Raw genomic sequence first — 15,930 nt, 5'->3', positions numbered from 1 at the left:
CAGGCCAAAAGTTTGGACACACCAGCCAAAAGTTTGGACACACCTTCTCTTCAATGTTTTTTCTTGATTATTTTTATTTTCTACATTGTAGATTAATACTGAAGACATCCAAACTATGAAGAATTATGTAGTGAACCAAAAAGTGTTAAACAAACCAGAATATGTTTTATATTTTACCAACTCTACCTCTGCACAACCCAACTGATGGTCTCAAACACATTAAAAAAGCAACAAATTCCAAAAATTCACTCTAGACAAGGCGCAAACATTCATTGAAAACCATTCCAGGTGGATACCTAATAAAGTTTCGAAAGTAGAGTTTTCATTTGAATCTTCAAATCAAGAGACTTATAATTGTTTAGTCAAAGAAGTTATCTCAATTCTTTATAAAGATGTTTGTAAATTTAAGTAAAAGATCTGTTGTCTTTAACTTTGGGCAATCTCACTAACTGAAATGTTCAATACTGTAGGTATCTGGAAAAGGTGTTTGTGGAGGGGAATGGACAGCGGCCAGAGAGATTGCTCACAAATCCAGCAGCAAGGTGGATGAGGAGGGGCTGGAGCTTGCAGTTTGCAGACACAGGGTGCTCCTGTCTGCCCTTAACATGTACAGGGGAGAAATTTTTGCTTATCCACTGTTCATGCAGAAACGGCTGGCAAGTCGTGGAAACGACTTTTTTCTGCACTGACGTTACCTGCAAATATTGGCCTTACCTTCAAAGAGTCTGTAAAGATTGTCCAGAACTCCAACATCTTCTGAACATGAGACCCTTTTTATCTGTTTTTCACGCCAAAGCCCATGACTTAAAATGTGAGGTAAGGGCACATTATTCTGTGATAGAAGATAAATGGCCTACAAAACCTTTCCATACCTTTGTACTGATCTTTACCAACATCAGTAATTTTGGAGAGTTTTCCGTTATTTAAACTAGGTTAAATGGAGTGGGGCTTACCAGGAAAATGCTGGCTCTACACTAGGTGAGGAGGTAGAACAGTGCAATGCCTTCCTTTCCAGGATTGCTGTGACTACGAAACACATGTCAAAAGCAGGTACGATAACAGCATGGACACTACCAGAAAGATCTTCCACAGTACTAGATGATGATCATGTCCCACTGTGATTGCAGGACGTGCAGACATGTTGACACTCTTGTCATTGAAATGGAACAAGCAGAAATTTCAAAATATGGCCTCTTCACTAACCCAGAGATATCAGAAGGTAAAGACATTTAGTAATGTTTGTGCAGATGTTTATTGGTTTGTGTTCGAAGCATATCTAGCTGAGGCTGTTGGTTTGGTTAAATACTACTACATCATTGTTGTTGCAGACTTGTAAAGCTCTCCAAAGTCAACTAGAGAATCTGGACTCCCTGAAAGCCCAGTTGGCAGTTGCAGAGAGCCAGCTAGAAGACTGGGTTAATGATGTTAAGGAGTGGGCTGAAGGTGAGATAATGACTGCTACCAAATTATTATAACCAAACATTAATATTTATGTATTTACATATTATATTTGTCAATACAAATTAATAGGGTCTGATAATTCTTTGCAGCAACAACTGCCAATCAAGATGCCACACCCCAGGCTCTGTGCAGCAAAATTGAAGCCCTGGTAACAAGCATAAAGACACGCTCACAACGTCTTTACAAACAAACAGGTATGGTTCAATTTAAAATGACACATTTATGCAAACCATTTGGAGTTAAAATATAACAGTGATATACTGCATTTTTAATTGGAAAGAATTGCTCTTTAAAAAAAAAATGTTGCACGAACACTGCATATTTTTCAGACAGCAACAAGGGTCGGCATAGAATACGGCGAAAAATCAGGGAGGAGAAGAGGACATTGGCTGCTCTGGTGGAACAGTACAACAGAATTGCTCCATCTAACCGAACTTTGTGCATGGATGCCATTATCTACCAAGAAACACCATGGCCTTGGCAACTACCATGCAATGGTATGACCGCATATGGCATGGGTGTACAAACAGCTAACTCAGTTTTATACTTGCAGCCACTCAGATCTACTTTATAGAACTTGTTCATAAATAATAATATGCAATGTCTGTAATAACTTAGGTCTTAAACAATTCAGTAGTTAGTATAAGGGGTGTGCTCCTTATTCTTTGAAATGAAAACCTGCAGCCACATTGGCACTTTGTGGATGAGATTGGCGACCAGTGCGCTAACCCACTTAGAAGCTAGGGATTTTTTAAAAAAAGTGTCAGTGAGTTTATTTGCACCTGTATTCATGCATTTTAGATTCTGTCGATTTAAGGACAAAGAAAATGGTGTTTGACAACATCATGGCTGTGAGAAGACTGAAAGAAGAGAAGCAGATATTGGTGAGGGAAATGGATCAACATTGGAAGTTTCTGACAGCTCGTGCAGACACCCTGAAGGAGCTAACATTCCTCCTGGTTTCTGATCAGCCAATAAAGAGTAAGACAGTGTATTTTAATATTATACTGCATTCATTTACACAGCATGAACATACATGACTGTTCATAAAGTTAACTACTACAACTGCTATTTTAATGCTGAGGAAATTAAATTGAATTCAAATGTATTGTTTGTGTTACACAGTGTGATTTATGTTTTGTTGCTATTAAGATTCCCAGTGGAGTCTGACAGAGGAAGGTTCCAAAGGACTTCTGTGTGTCATCCGGAGAAGGCTGTGGTAAACTAAAACTGTTCAAAAGCATGTAAGAGACTCATATCTGCACATTTTTTCTGGATCAAATGATGGCAGCAACTTCCTGCTGCAGACCTCCTGCGATGAGTATTATGACAGTAGTTCTCAAAGCTCAGATGATGACAACACTTGCATTCTGTAATTGTTCCATAGAGCTCAGCTTCAGATACTAATACCTTGGATATGGCCCTCTTGTACATGTTACTTTAACATGTTAATAGCACTGAGCATACTAGCACAACATATTAATATCACTACAACATACAAGCACAAAACAGACCCTTACTACCACATATTATTATCACGTGTACTAGCAAAAGACAGACACTTTTTGCCACATATTATATCACTACAATATACGAGCATAACACTGACCCATGCAACCAGAGTACTAGCACAAATCGAGGTGTGGGCAGCACGGTGGCTAAGTTGGTAGCACTATCGCCTCACAGCAAGAAGGTCCTGGGTTCGATCCCCAGGTGGGGCAGTCTGGGTCCTTTCTGTGTGGAGTTGGCACGTTCTCCCCGTGTCTGCGTGGGTTTACTCCAGGCGCTCCAGTTTCCTCCCACAGTCCAAAAACATGCAAATGAATTGGAGATACAAAATCGTCCATGACTGTGTTTGATATAAACTTGTGAACTGATGGACCTTGTCTGAAGATAAACCACCGTTCCTGTCATGAACGTAACCGAAAGTGTAACACATGACATTAAAATCCTAATAAACAACAAACAAATCGAGGTGTTGTGTTTTCTGATGACCACATCTAACTTTACTGCAATATAAAGGAATAAAATCAGTAGTACCCATAATGTAATTTGTTTGTATAGTCATTTGATATGTAATGTTAAACTATTCAAATATTAATAAACTACTTTTTTTCATAAACTGTGTCTGCAGTTGTGCCTCCAAGCTTTCGAATAAATACAAATATAGATGAATATACTGCTGGATCATTACTATAACTTTTTTATTTGTCAATTTTTGTACATGTACCATAAAAGTTATGAATACTGGCATTATTTGCTCTGTGTGATGTTTTTTATATATCAAGTAAAGGATTTAACAGCTGAGAGCTCTCCCCTATGAGAGAATAAATGATGTGCTGTGTTAAGTTTTCTGTGAGCTATGTCACAAATATTTATTATAAATGGATTTCAATGATTAAGAACTATATGCATAATATTATCAGTAAATCATTGCTTTCCAAAATAAGTATCTCTTTTTTTTCGTTTGCTTGGAATAAAATCATATTACATTAACTTGCCTTAAAATTTTGAAACATTTTTGCTTTTTGCTGTGAAGTTACCACTTTGGAGTTACCCGTTTCTCTTTGGACAGCAATGAAATGCACAGGGTAATTCAAGTGAATTACCCAGTGAACAACCAATAATCAGGAAAACCAGTGCAGTCAAATGGCTGTCTCTGGACTTCCTGGAGGCAATGACAGAGAAGAGAATGGTAGCATGATATGAAGGACCACCTTCAGCCACCAGCTCATTCTACCAAGGTGCACTACTGGAGATCTTTCCTGCTGACTGCTTTCATGTTCAACAGTGCCTACTCCCAGTCTGCTATGTCAATAGCATTAGCTTATATACTGATTGCAAACAAAAACTCCATAGGCCAAATAATATAAACTTCTCAAAGAAAGAAACATCAGTTTTCATCAGCACCAAACTGGTAATAGTACAATCCTTACACTATAACAGGATAAGGCATTTTATTTCAATTGACTAACTATAATTAGGCATTTTACACCTGACACGTTGCCATATATAAGTTTAAAAGATTTGTAAACTGCATATAGTTAATCACCTTTATACAGTATACCTTTACCTTTATACCATTATACAGTAGTGTTCAAAAAATAGCAGTGGTTTTAAAAAAGTGAATAAAGCACAAAATCATTATTATAACTTTTATTTCAATAAATGCAAATGCACTGAAAATACTACACTTTCAATTCTAATTCAAAACATTAACAAAATGTAGCCAGTTTGTGTTAATCCTTTACAGAAAGTTAAGAAAAATGAATATTAGGCTGTTCAAAAAAATAGCAGTGCCAGCATTTTTCTTTCTATCTATAAACTGAAAAAAATGTTTGAGGTTTCACTTTACTTTAATATTTAACTAATAATAACTAATATTTAGTGGCATAGCAATTGTTTCTGAGATCTGTGTTGCATGGAGTCGACCAACTTCTGGCTCCTCTGAACAGGTATTCCAGTCCAGGATGATTAGACTACATTGCACAGTTCTTCTGCATTTTTGGGTTTTGCCTCAAAAAAATTGATCTCAGAACACAAGTTATATCTGTGATTGAAGTCAGGGGATTGGGCTGGTTACTCCATTACCTTAATCTTGTTTGTCTGTAACCAGGATGTTTTGGGTCATTGTCATGTTGAAACACCCATTTTAAGGACATTTCTTGACATAGGGCAACATGATCTCCTCAAGTATTCTGATATATTTAAACTGATACATGATCCCTCATGTGTGATAAATAGGCGTAACACCATGGTATGAAAAACATCCCCATATCATCATTTTGTACCACCATGCTTTACTGTCTTCACAGTGTACTGTGGCTTGAATTCAGTGCTCGAGGGTCATCTGACATACTGTCTACGGCCACTAGACCCAAAAAGAACAATTTTGCTTTTACCAGTCCACAAAATGTTGAGCCATTTCTCTTTGGACCAGTCAATGTGTTCCTTGGCAGATTTAAACCCATTCAGGACACGTCTGTTTCTTAACAACGGGACTTTGTAAGGAGTTCTTGCTGGTAAATTGGCTTCACTTAATCATCTTCTGTACTCACTGGTAACTTCAGATGTTCCTTGATCTTTCTGGAGGTGATCACTGGCTGAGTATTTGCCATTTTGGCTATTCTTTGATCCATTCGAACAGTAGTTCCATGCTTCCTTCTGCGTCTTTCAGGTTTTGGTTGTCACTTCAAGGCATTTGAGATCATTTTAGCTGAGCAGCCTAGAATTTGCTGCACTTCTCTGTATGTTTTTTCCTCTACAATCAACTTTTTAATAAAAGTACGCTGTTCATCAGAACAATGTCTGGAACAACCCATTTTACCCAATATTTCAAAAGGAAATGCACTATGACCAACCTGTGCAACATTTGCCACCATTCTACCTTAAATAAGGACCAAAATTGACACCCATTCTTCTGCAGAATGAATGACTTCACCAATTGAACTCCTCACTGCTATTATTTTGAACAACCCCCTTTCAATCAATGCTTCGATTACTCAGAATGAGCGGCATGCATGTCCTAATTGTTGGGTTTGTTTTGTTGTCACTACTCTACTACACTTTCAAGTAAATTTTTTGATATGTAGAAATATCACTTCTACTAAAAACAGTGATTTATCAGGTTAATGGTGTTGGACTGCTACTTTTTTGAACACCACTGTACATAAAATTCCCAATTATAATGACTTCACGTCATGATTCACAAAGAAAATAGTGGCTTGTTCTCCCCATCTACAATGAATGTATAATTTCTGTGATTTGTTAGATGACTGTACAAGCAAATTCATGTGCAGTATGTACTAAATGTGGAATTTATGACATGTAGAAAACAGAGCAGTGAGATATGGAATAGGTGTAGGCCATGACCTCTAAGCTTCCTGTCTGAGTAATTTTTCCTTTACCACTGAGAAAAGAATTATATTATATATCAAGACCTGACCAGGCCAATAAGGTCTTGCACATATACATTGCTTGAAGATAAGTGTTTTTTATGGCCTTCTGGGCCTAGTCAGGGAAAATGAGGTTGCAGGATCGCAAAACTCAGAGTTGGCCAGGGGCCAACTGACATATCCAAGTTCTGGGGCTCTGGGTCAAAAGGTCGAGGAGATATTTGCCTGGGTGTACCAGATCAGGCCTACAGAAGCGACTCGACAAAACGTGTGTCAGAAGGTCCGGCAAGGTGGAATGAGGCAGTACAGCCTCCAACTCTGAATACTGAATACTCTGGTATTCATATCTGATTTTGAAGATATGACTTCTAGTTCTATGTGTAATAGTCGGGAGCTTTAGTAATATCAGACCCTAACAACAAAAATTAGGGTTGTGAGATAACACAAGGTCAGAAGATCGAGGCAAGTGCACCCGCACAAGTCTGGTGTTTCTAGACCCCCCTGAAATATATTTCCTGTTCCTCCCACTTAGTTTAAAATTGTCTCAGGCCAAGTCAGGGAAAGCAAGGTTGCAGGATTACGAAAATTGGATCTGTCGAATGTTGCCAGAGCAAAATTGAAAGGTCAAGGAGATACGACACTGAATGTTCAGCTCTAAGTAAGTCCTATGGCGTGACTCTGCAAAACACACGTTCGAAGGCTCAGGGAGGCAGGGTGAGTTCATGGAGCCTTTGACTTTGTCATTCTATCAGTACTCTACTAATATCCCTACTCTACTAATACTGGTGGTTCTTCCACATTCACTTCATCCCAATGTGTAGTAAGTTGTGTTGAAGCAAAAATCCATCGGGGGGGGGGGGAAACGGATTGAGAACCACTGGTCTCAACATTGATGGCATAATATTTAACACTTGAGCATTCCATTTGCCCTATAGTTCCTTGCAGAATGGACTGCTCAGGGTATTCAGACATTTTAATGGTGATTTCAAACCATAGGAAGTGAAAATGTTCCATTGGAAGGGAACTTCAATTTGCAGGTTACAGAAAAGTTTACCCATCAGTCATTACATGTCTCTTGATAATGCGTGTTGGTTATGGGAACTGCAGTTGATAAATACTTTGAACATTCTACAGTGTCATAATCGAACATGAACAAACATCCCATGTTCAAGTGTGTAGGGGATATAATGGTACTACTTAGGGACCCTATAAAATGAAATGCAATTGTGTGGACGAGTGCGGGAAAACATGGATGTCACTTTCTGTAAGTAAGTCCAAAACCATACCAAAACATAATATGTGGCAAACAATGTCTTAAATGTTCAATAACAGTAGGGTATGTAGGGACTTTGTGTGATCATTTTGAATGTTTTAGACTTCATTCGCCTAGTCGTACACTCATTAAACTTAGTTTGGTTAATAATTAAGTAATGATGCTGTGTCAATGCTGAATAGTAGTTTATTATCATGTTTGTAAATGCAGTCCCTATTAAGAAGACTTAATAAATAATAATGCTTGGACTAGGCCAGCTAAACAAAAATAAACACTGCCTGTAAAGGTATCAAAATATCTTTATTGACCCAAAGTAACTTAAATAAATGCAACAATATAAAAACAGAAATGAAGTGTAGTACTTCACGAGAATGAATGTGAAATGGTTTATGGCCTTTTATTGAAAGGCTACAGAAGCTAGATACAAGATATATTTGATTCTTCCGATCTGTTTAAAAACAACATACAGTGTCCCACAAAATGCAGCACCAACCAACCAGGTCTACAGTACGTTCTGAATGTGTAGCATCTCGGAGACAGTCACACTGATGTTTTTACAACCCAGTTAACAATACTCGGTGAAAAAAACAAAACATTATGAAGTCAAAACCCAGCGTAACAAATATCTGTTTATCTTTGCTCAGTAATAATCATCTGAAATGTCTCTGGTCCATGAGGTCAAAATAAAAAATGAAGTTCATATTGCCTCTTGTTGCACCATGGAGAGTAGTTCCTGACAGACATTCTCAGATAAGGTTGATTGAACAGCTAGGAGGCATCAGGGGCCTCCAGTGCTACTGCTGCTCCAGTCCTGCTGGAACGTACTGGAGACAAAGGATCACCTCCACCTCATGATGAAGACATCTCACAGCAATCACAGTCCTCAAATGGTGTGGTGAACATTACAGATCCTTAAATGCAAAAGATAAATAAACAAATGAAAATAATTCATAGAAAGTCAGGAAACATCACTAGAACTAGGGATCTGCTTCAGGCAGAAAGACAATTTCTACTAAGCTTCTGTACAGCAACAGTCAGCTACAGCATCTCTCCTTCAATATATATATATATATATATATATATATATATATATTTTTTTTTTTTTTTGCTGTCTAAACTAAACTTTTAATGACTATGGTATGTTTTGAAATAAAGATTCAAATAGAATATTTTGCAAGAAACAATGCAAAATTAAAATTATTTGGGCGATGGCTTTATCAAGCTAACACATGCAAAATCAATGAATATACACTGTATTGCCAAAAATATTCACTCACCCATCCAAATAATTGAATTTAGGTGCTCTACCAACATTTGTAAAAGAATGGGTCGCTCTCATGAGCTCAGTGAATTCCAGCGTGGTACCGTGATAGGATAGGATGCCACCTGTGCAACAAGTCCAGTCGTGAAATTTCCTCACTACTAAATATTCCACACTCAACTGTCAGTGGTATTATAACAAAGTGGAAGTGATTGGGAATGACAGCAACTCAGCCCCAAAGTGGTAGACCACGTAAAGTTACAGAGCAGGGTCGCCAAGTTCTGAGGCGGCTCATACTACATAAAAGTCTGGAACGCTCTGCTGATTCAATAACTGCAGAGTTCCAAACCTGCTGTAAGAGCTGCAAAAAGGGGACCAACTGTATATCAATGCCTATGGATTAAGAATGGGATGTCACTCAAGTTCATATGCGTGCGAAGGCAGACGAGCGAATACTTTTGGCAATGTAGTGTAATTCAAACTTTGTCCACCAAAGTTGAATTTTATTAACTGAATGTAACATTATATACTTAACAGAACACTGTTACTGCAATAATACCTGCGTAACTGTAGAGATGCTGTATTCCCCACTACATGCTGTCTGTCAACATTGGATTTCTTCTTGACACGTCCTCTGATCACCGTCACTAGCATAATCGTCACATTCCAGAAATGGAAAGGCCTGAGGTGAACAGTAAATAGTATTATCCAGCAATCTGAATACTAAGCAAACATTGCATACTCAACCAAACCTTCAGCCTACCACTACACATCTGACACCTACTGATGCATAACACAGACATATAGTTATAGGATGACGTATTGTGTATAGCTTTTAGAAGATAAAATACACACAGTAAATGGAATAGTTAGATTTCATGCTATTAAAGGCCTGATACAGATATACAGTGCCTTGCAAAAGTATTCAGCCCCCTTGAACTTTTCAACCTTTTGCCACATTTCAGGCTTCAAACATAACGATATGAAATTGTAATTTTTTGTGAAGAATCAACAACAAGTGGGACACAATCGTGAAGTAGAACAAAATTTATTGGATATTTTAAACTTTTTTTAGAAATAAAAAACTAAAAATTGGGGCGTGCAATATTATTCAGCCCCTTTACTTTCAGTGCAGCAAACTCACTCCAGAAGTTCAGTGAGGATCTCTGAATGATCCAATGTTGACCTAAATGACTGATGGTGATAAATAGAATCCACCTGTGTGTAATCAAGTCCCCGTATAAATGCACCTGCTCTGTGATAGTCTCAGAGTTCTGTTTAAAGCGCAGAGAGCATCATGAAGACCAAGGAACACACCAGGCAGGTCCGAGATACTGTTGTGGAGAAGTTTAAAGCCGGATTTGGATACAAAAAGATTTCCCAAGCTTTAAACATCTCAAGGAGCACTGTGCAAGCGATCATATTGAAATGGAAGGAGTATCAGACCACTACAAATCTACCAAGACCCGGCCGTCCCTCTAAACTTTCAGCTCAAACAAGGAGAAGACTGATCAGAGATGCAGCCAAGAGGCCCATGATCACTCTGAATGAACTGCAGAGATCTACAGCTGAGGTGGGAGACTCTGTCCATAGGACACAATCAGTCGTACACTGCACAAATCTGGCCTTTATGGAAGAGTGGCAAGAAGAAAGCCATTTCTCAAAGATATCTATAAAAAGTCACCTGGGAGACACACCAAACATGTGGAAGAAGATGCTCTGGTCAGATGAAACCAAAATCGAACTTTTTGGCCACAATGCAAAACGTTATGTTTGGCGTAAAAGCAACACAGCTCATCACCCTGAACACACCATCCCCACTGTCAAACATGGTGGTGGCAGCATCATGGTTTGGGCCTGCTTTTCTTCAGCAGGGACAGGGAAGATGGTTAAAATTGATGGGAAGATGGATGGAGCCAAATACAGGACCATTCTGGAAGAAAACCTGTTGCAGTCTGCAAAAGACCTGAGACTGGGACATAGATTTATCTTCCAACAAGACAATGATCCAAAACATAAAGCAAAATCTACAATGGAATGGTTCACAAATAAACGTATCCAGGTGTTAGAATGGCCAAGTCAAAGTCCAGACCTGAATCCCATCGAGAATCTGTGGAAAGAGCTGAAAACTGCTGTTCACAAACGCTCTCCATCCAACCTCACTAAGCTCGAGCTGTTTTGCAAGAAAGAATGGGCAAAAATTTCTGTCTCTCGATGTGCAAAACTGATAAAGACATACCCCAAGCGACTTGCAGCTGTAATCGCAGCAAAAGGTGGCGCTACAAAGTATTAACGCAAGGGGGCTGAATAATATTGCACGCCCCACTTTTCAGTTTTTTATTTCTAAAAAAAGTTTAAAATATCCAATAAATTTCGTTCCACTTCACGATTGTGTCCCACTTGTTGTTGATTCTTCACAAAAAATTACAATTTCATATCGTTATGTTTGAAGCCTGAAATGTGGCAAAAGGTTGAAAAGTTCAAGGGGGCTGAATACTTTTGCAAGGCACTGTATATACTGTATATCCTGTGCAGCGTTCAGAAACTGAAAATTTTAACTTCACTTGAAAACTAATACAAGTAATCTCACCAGAATATCTAAATGTTTGCATTGGACTGTATATAACAAATATCCAAAGTAAAACAAGAGGTAAAACATCAATTAAACATTTACCATAGCATTGTCATAACAGTGAAGGATTGAGATACCACCATACATGATAGACCAGTAGTACAAAGATAAAAAAAAACATTAATCTTGAGTTATACTTTTTTTTGATGAGTACTTAGAAGATATTCAGCTATCCTGATAAATAGGTCCTTAAGCAACAGAGAGTTTTTGCATACTGAAACAGTCACTATGTAGCAGTCATTTACTCCCTGCAATTGATTGTTAGGTTTCAGAACAGTTTCTAAAGAATGGCAAAATTAAAGTGTATTCAGACAGATACATAATTACGTATTCAGAACTTTTATTTCATGTTTGTACTAGTATTCTGACACTGTGTGCTATAACAAAATGTGGTTATTATTTATTTTTCTTCTCTATTACACTGGCAGGTTCCCACGTGTCATCCCAGTCTTTCCCACTGCAACACACACACACAAAAAAAAACCTTGGTATAAACAAGCAAATTCAATAAAATCACTTAAACACCCCCTTTCTTAGTTTTATGGCTGATGTTTTGGACACCAACAGAAATAGGGATTTCTTGTATTTATAGAACATTCTTGTATTATTGACTACTTCTTACCAAGCAGAGCAAGGCAGCCAACGCACTTTCACTTCCGCTTTTCCCTATCACACAAACACATGCCAAAGTGACAGGTTATAGGTTAGGACTTCACACTTTGTTTCAGTATCTCTGAATGAACAGAAGTATTTTTAATTTTATTTTTCAGATCCATCAACTATATCAGGGAATCAGACAATATCTCAAGTTCTAGCATCTTACCTCATTCATTCTTCTCTCAAGTATTTGCTCAAAGTGGAAAAGTTTCTGCCTGCTACATTTTCTGCACACTAAAAGTAAAACACAAAAGACAATAGATGAAATGCTTCTCTCAACCTCTAAAATGTAAATGTTTCCAGTGAAACCAAACAGTAATACTTTTTTTTTAAATAAAAAGGTTTCACCTACTGTCATGCGCTAAACTATTAATTTTTCATGAGATATATGTAAAGTAATTACAGTAAATACAGTGTTATGTTAAAAGGCTAATCCTACGTATGCATAGGGAAGAGGAAATTAAAAGAAAATAAGAGAGAAACAGGAGTTTCCAAAACTGTTCCTGTTTTAGAATGGGTACTCCTAACAACCATACTCAATCATGGTCTACAAAACCTGGGCATCCGTGTATTTGACATTGCATTTTCTGCTCCTTACGATCCAAGTAAACAATCTCTAAGAGAAAACGCTGGTGTTAAATTATACCTACAGGTTTCTTTGAAAAACTTAAAGCAAGTTTCCCAAAAAAACCCAGAAGCTGTAATAAAGGCAAAGACAATACACACTAAAGATGTCTGTGCAATTTTCTATTAAATGTTTAATAGAAACATTGAAAAATAACTTAATGACTCTTTTAAACTGAAATAAAATAAAAGGTTAGTCTCACAGTTATGTACAACTATTAAAGCAGGACACTCAAAACTTTTTTCCCCTTGCAGATTCTTTCTTTGTATTTCTAAATCATCTCATACATTTTTAGAATTTGTTCAATAGGTGACAAGAATAAGGAATAGTAGCTGCATGTGTATTCATCATGACAGCATGCGTAAAATGCGGAAATGCAATAACATGCAAATAATACATATCACAGATGGAGATGATATAAACAAATGCAGCTTTACAGGGAGTAAGACCTTTTAGCACTAACAAAACTAACCCTTGTTTTCTTGTTTCCCTGTCTGTCTCATCCTCTTTCTCTTAGGCAGGGTAGTGAGAGGTGCAGCAGGAACATAGTTGCTTGTAGGAGCTGGAGAACTGACAGAAGTGGTGGAGAGTGGAAGAGAAAGAGAGGTGGTGGGGAGTAGATGAGGAGAGAAAGAGGTGGAGGTGACTAAAGGAGGGATAGGGACCAGGTTGAGCACATGGGTTTCTTCGCCTGGAGGTGGGTGGAGAAGCTGGTTGGCTGCTGCTGTCTTCAAAGTGTTGGTGACTGGAGGAGCTTGTACCTTTTCACAGTCTGAGAAAATACACAAGAAATAAACTTGCATTTAAATATACAAATGTTGAATCAATGAACTATCATATTAATCATGTATAAAGGAAAGGATACATAATGGCAGAATACCTAAAATCCATGATGTGTTGTATTTTCAATAGAAATTGAGATAATGCAAAAATATGCAAAGAATATCTAACCCCTGTTTTCTTGTTTCTGTTTCACTTTCTTCCTCTTTCTCTTGGGCTGGGTAATGAGAGGTGCAGCTGGAGAACTGACAGAGGTGGAGGGGAGTGGAGGAGGAGAGAGAGAGGTGTTGGGGAGTGGAGGAGGAGAAATAGAGGTGGTGGGGAGTGGAGGAGAAGAGAGGGAGGTGGAGGTGACTGGAGGAGGGATAGGCACCAGGTTGAGCACAGAGGTTTCTTCGCCTGGAGGTTGATGGAGCAGCTGACTGGCTGCTGATGTCTTCAAAGTGTTGGTGACTGGAGGAGCTTGTACCCAAGAAAATACACAAAAAAGTTAACTTACATTTACAAGTTTTACAGTGTTATACAAGAAGTAAGACATATTAGAATATCTAACCCATGTTTTCATGTTCCTGTGTCACTTTCTTCCTTTTTCTCTTGGTCTGGGTAATGAGAGATGCAGCAGGAACACAGTAGCTTGTAGAGGCTGGAGAACTGACAGTGGTGGCGGTTACTGGTGGAGGAGAGAGAGAGTTGGAGGTTACTGTTGGAGGGTGTTATGGAAGAAAATAGATTTATTTTTAATATTACTTTAAGTTTAGTTATTACAAGGGACAGGGACCAGGTTGAGCACATAGGTTTCTTCGCCTGGAGGTGGGTTTAGGAACTGGCTTGCTGCTGTCTCCAAAGTTTTGGTGACTGGAGGAGCCTGTACCTTTTCATAGTCTGAAAAAATAAACAAACAGGTAACTTAAGTTTAAAATGTAAAATTTTTTTATTCGTAATGATGTAAAAAGCTGACAAAAACATTTAGTGCTAAAGGAAGAAAATATCTTACTCCTGAGAATAAATTCATATGCTCTGGTCATTTTTTCCAGGAAGAGCTTCAAATGTCCCTCTTTCTGTGGACTCATACACGTTACGACTTCAGCTACGCAGTTTGTTTTGCCGTGCTTTGCAAGAAATAATATGGGCATGTAGCCCAGTGCTTCCAGTTTCCTAACCTCAAACAAACAAGAGCAAAACCACAGTAGTTAGCAGTGACTCTATGCACTATATCTTCATTAACCCCTTAAATGGCCAGGGCCTGACATCGGGCCCAAAGTTATTTATATTACACATTTCATTAACCTAAAATTATAGCTCAACCAGTTTGACCACACACTGAAATGCCATGTTTTTTTTGGTACAGCTCAAATATTTATGCACAGACATGTTTAGTAAAATTACATGTGCCCAGATTAAAATTAAATATCCTATTTGCCAAGATGGTTTGGTCATGGCACAGAATTAATGTGCTGTCATTTGTCTTGTAGGTGGATCACAAAAGCAAAACACTAGGTGAAATTATTTCAACCCAGAAATATAAACTTTTTAAATTAACAATGAAATTATATACAATTGTTATGGTGCAGACAAATGGTACAAATTAATGCTAACCATTAATTAGGACAACTTACATTTAATTACATATCACACCAATCACAAGTCATTAGGTATCTTAAATTTTGAAGGAGCTTTGCTGCTTACCATTATACGAGCAGAGTCCACAACACGGGCAGCATTTCTGTTTTTAAGGATGCCTTGCCCCCATTGGCCATCCTTAAAGAAATCTTCTTTCTCTCTAAGTTTTTTTTTTAAACTAAGGGAATCGTAGCAACTCTGGCAAGTCTTCCGGTTTGCCTGGTTCAACCACTGGCAGTTTGGGCAAGGCCGAAATTTGGGTCGTGTCATAATTGTAACAAACTGGAAAATGGACAGAGAAACAAGAGAACAAATAGTTATACAAGAAAGGAAATAGATATGCAGACCATAAAGTGCTAATTTATAGACTGCAAAGTCTGGGAAAAGATAAGACAGACTAACCATAATGGCAGAATATAAACATACAGATTTAAGTCTTACTCACAATTCCGAATTGAATTGGCTACAAAATACACATTTTACATGCCTACGCGTGTCAAAAAACAGTAAAACATATTTATTACATATGTCTCTAGAGACAGTACTACTTAAATTCACAGCCTCAAACTTTTATAAAATGTACTGATACTCAGGCAATACATATCAAAAACTAAAATCATTAGCAACACCAGCAATGCATCCAATTTGTAATTTGTTTCTCTGATAAAAAATACTAATTACTTCATACAGAATCAGATTACTTTTTACTTTATTTGACAGTTATAC

The 15,930-nt window shown here is 37.8% G+C and overlaps 2 protein-coding genes across 2 annotated transcripts; one reads left to right on the top strand and one right to left on the bottom strand.

Annotated features, from left to right (window-relative positions):
- The first annotated feature begins 716 nt into the window (after positions 1–716).
- On the top strand, positions 717–2,684 carry LOC134311853 (uncharacterized). The gene is made up of 8 exons (XM_062993507.1): positions 717–816; positions 933–1,050; positions 1,128–1,219; positions 1,329–1,443; positions 1,551–1,655; positions 1,791–1,958; positions 2,263–2,442; positions 2,614–2,684. Exons 1-8 carry the CDS (start codon positions 763–765, stop codon positions 2,682–2,684), a joined length of 903 nt encoding a protein of 300 aa, XP_062849577.1. The 5' UTR covers positions 717–762.
- Positions 2,685–11,855: 9,171 nt separating this feature from the next.
- Positions 11,856–14,685, bottom strand: LOC134311421 (mucin-2-like). The gene is made up of 8 exons (XM_062993061.1): positions 14,579–14,685; positions 14,350–14,466; positions 14,138–14,254; positions 13,756–14,046; positions 13,277–13,576; positions 12,346–12,413; positions 12,145–12,188; positions 11,856–11,979 (listed from the first exon to the last, which is right to left on the bottom strand). Exons 1-8 carry the CDS (start codon positions 14,652–14,654, stop codon positions 11,919–11,921), a joined length of 1,074 nt encoding a protein of 357 aa, XP_062849131.1. The 5' UTR covers positions 14,655–14,685; the 3' UTR covers positions 11,856–11,918.
- Positions 14,686–15,930: the final 1,245 nt, after the last annotated feature.

This window comes from Trichomycterus rosablanca, chromosome 4, assembly GCF_030014385.1.
Source record: "Trichomycterus rosablanca isolate fTriRos1 chromosome 4, fTriRos1.hap1, whole genome shotgun sequence".
In the NCBI taxonomy this organism is placed as follows: Eukaryota; Metazoa; Chordata; class Actinopteri; order Siluriformes; family Trichomycteridae; genus Trichomycterus; species Trichomycterus rosablanca.
The sequence above is the reverse complement of the archived record's forward strand: the minus strand, read 5'-3'. Positions and strand labels throughout refer to the sequence as shown.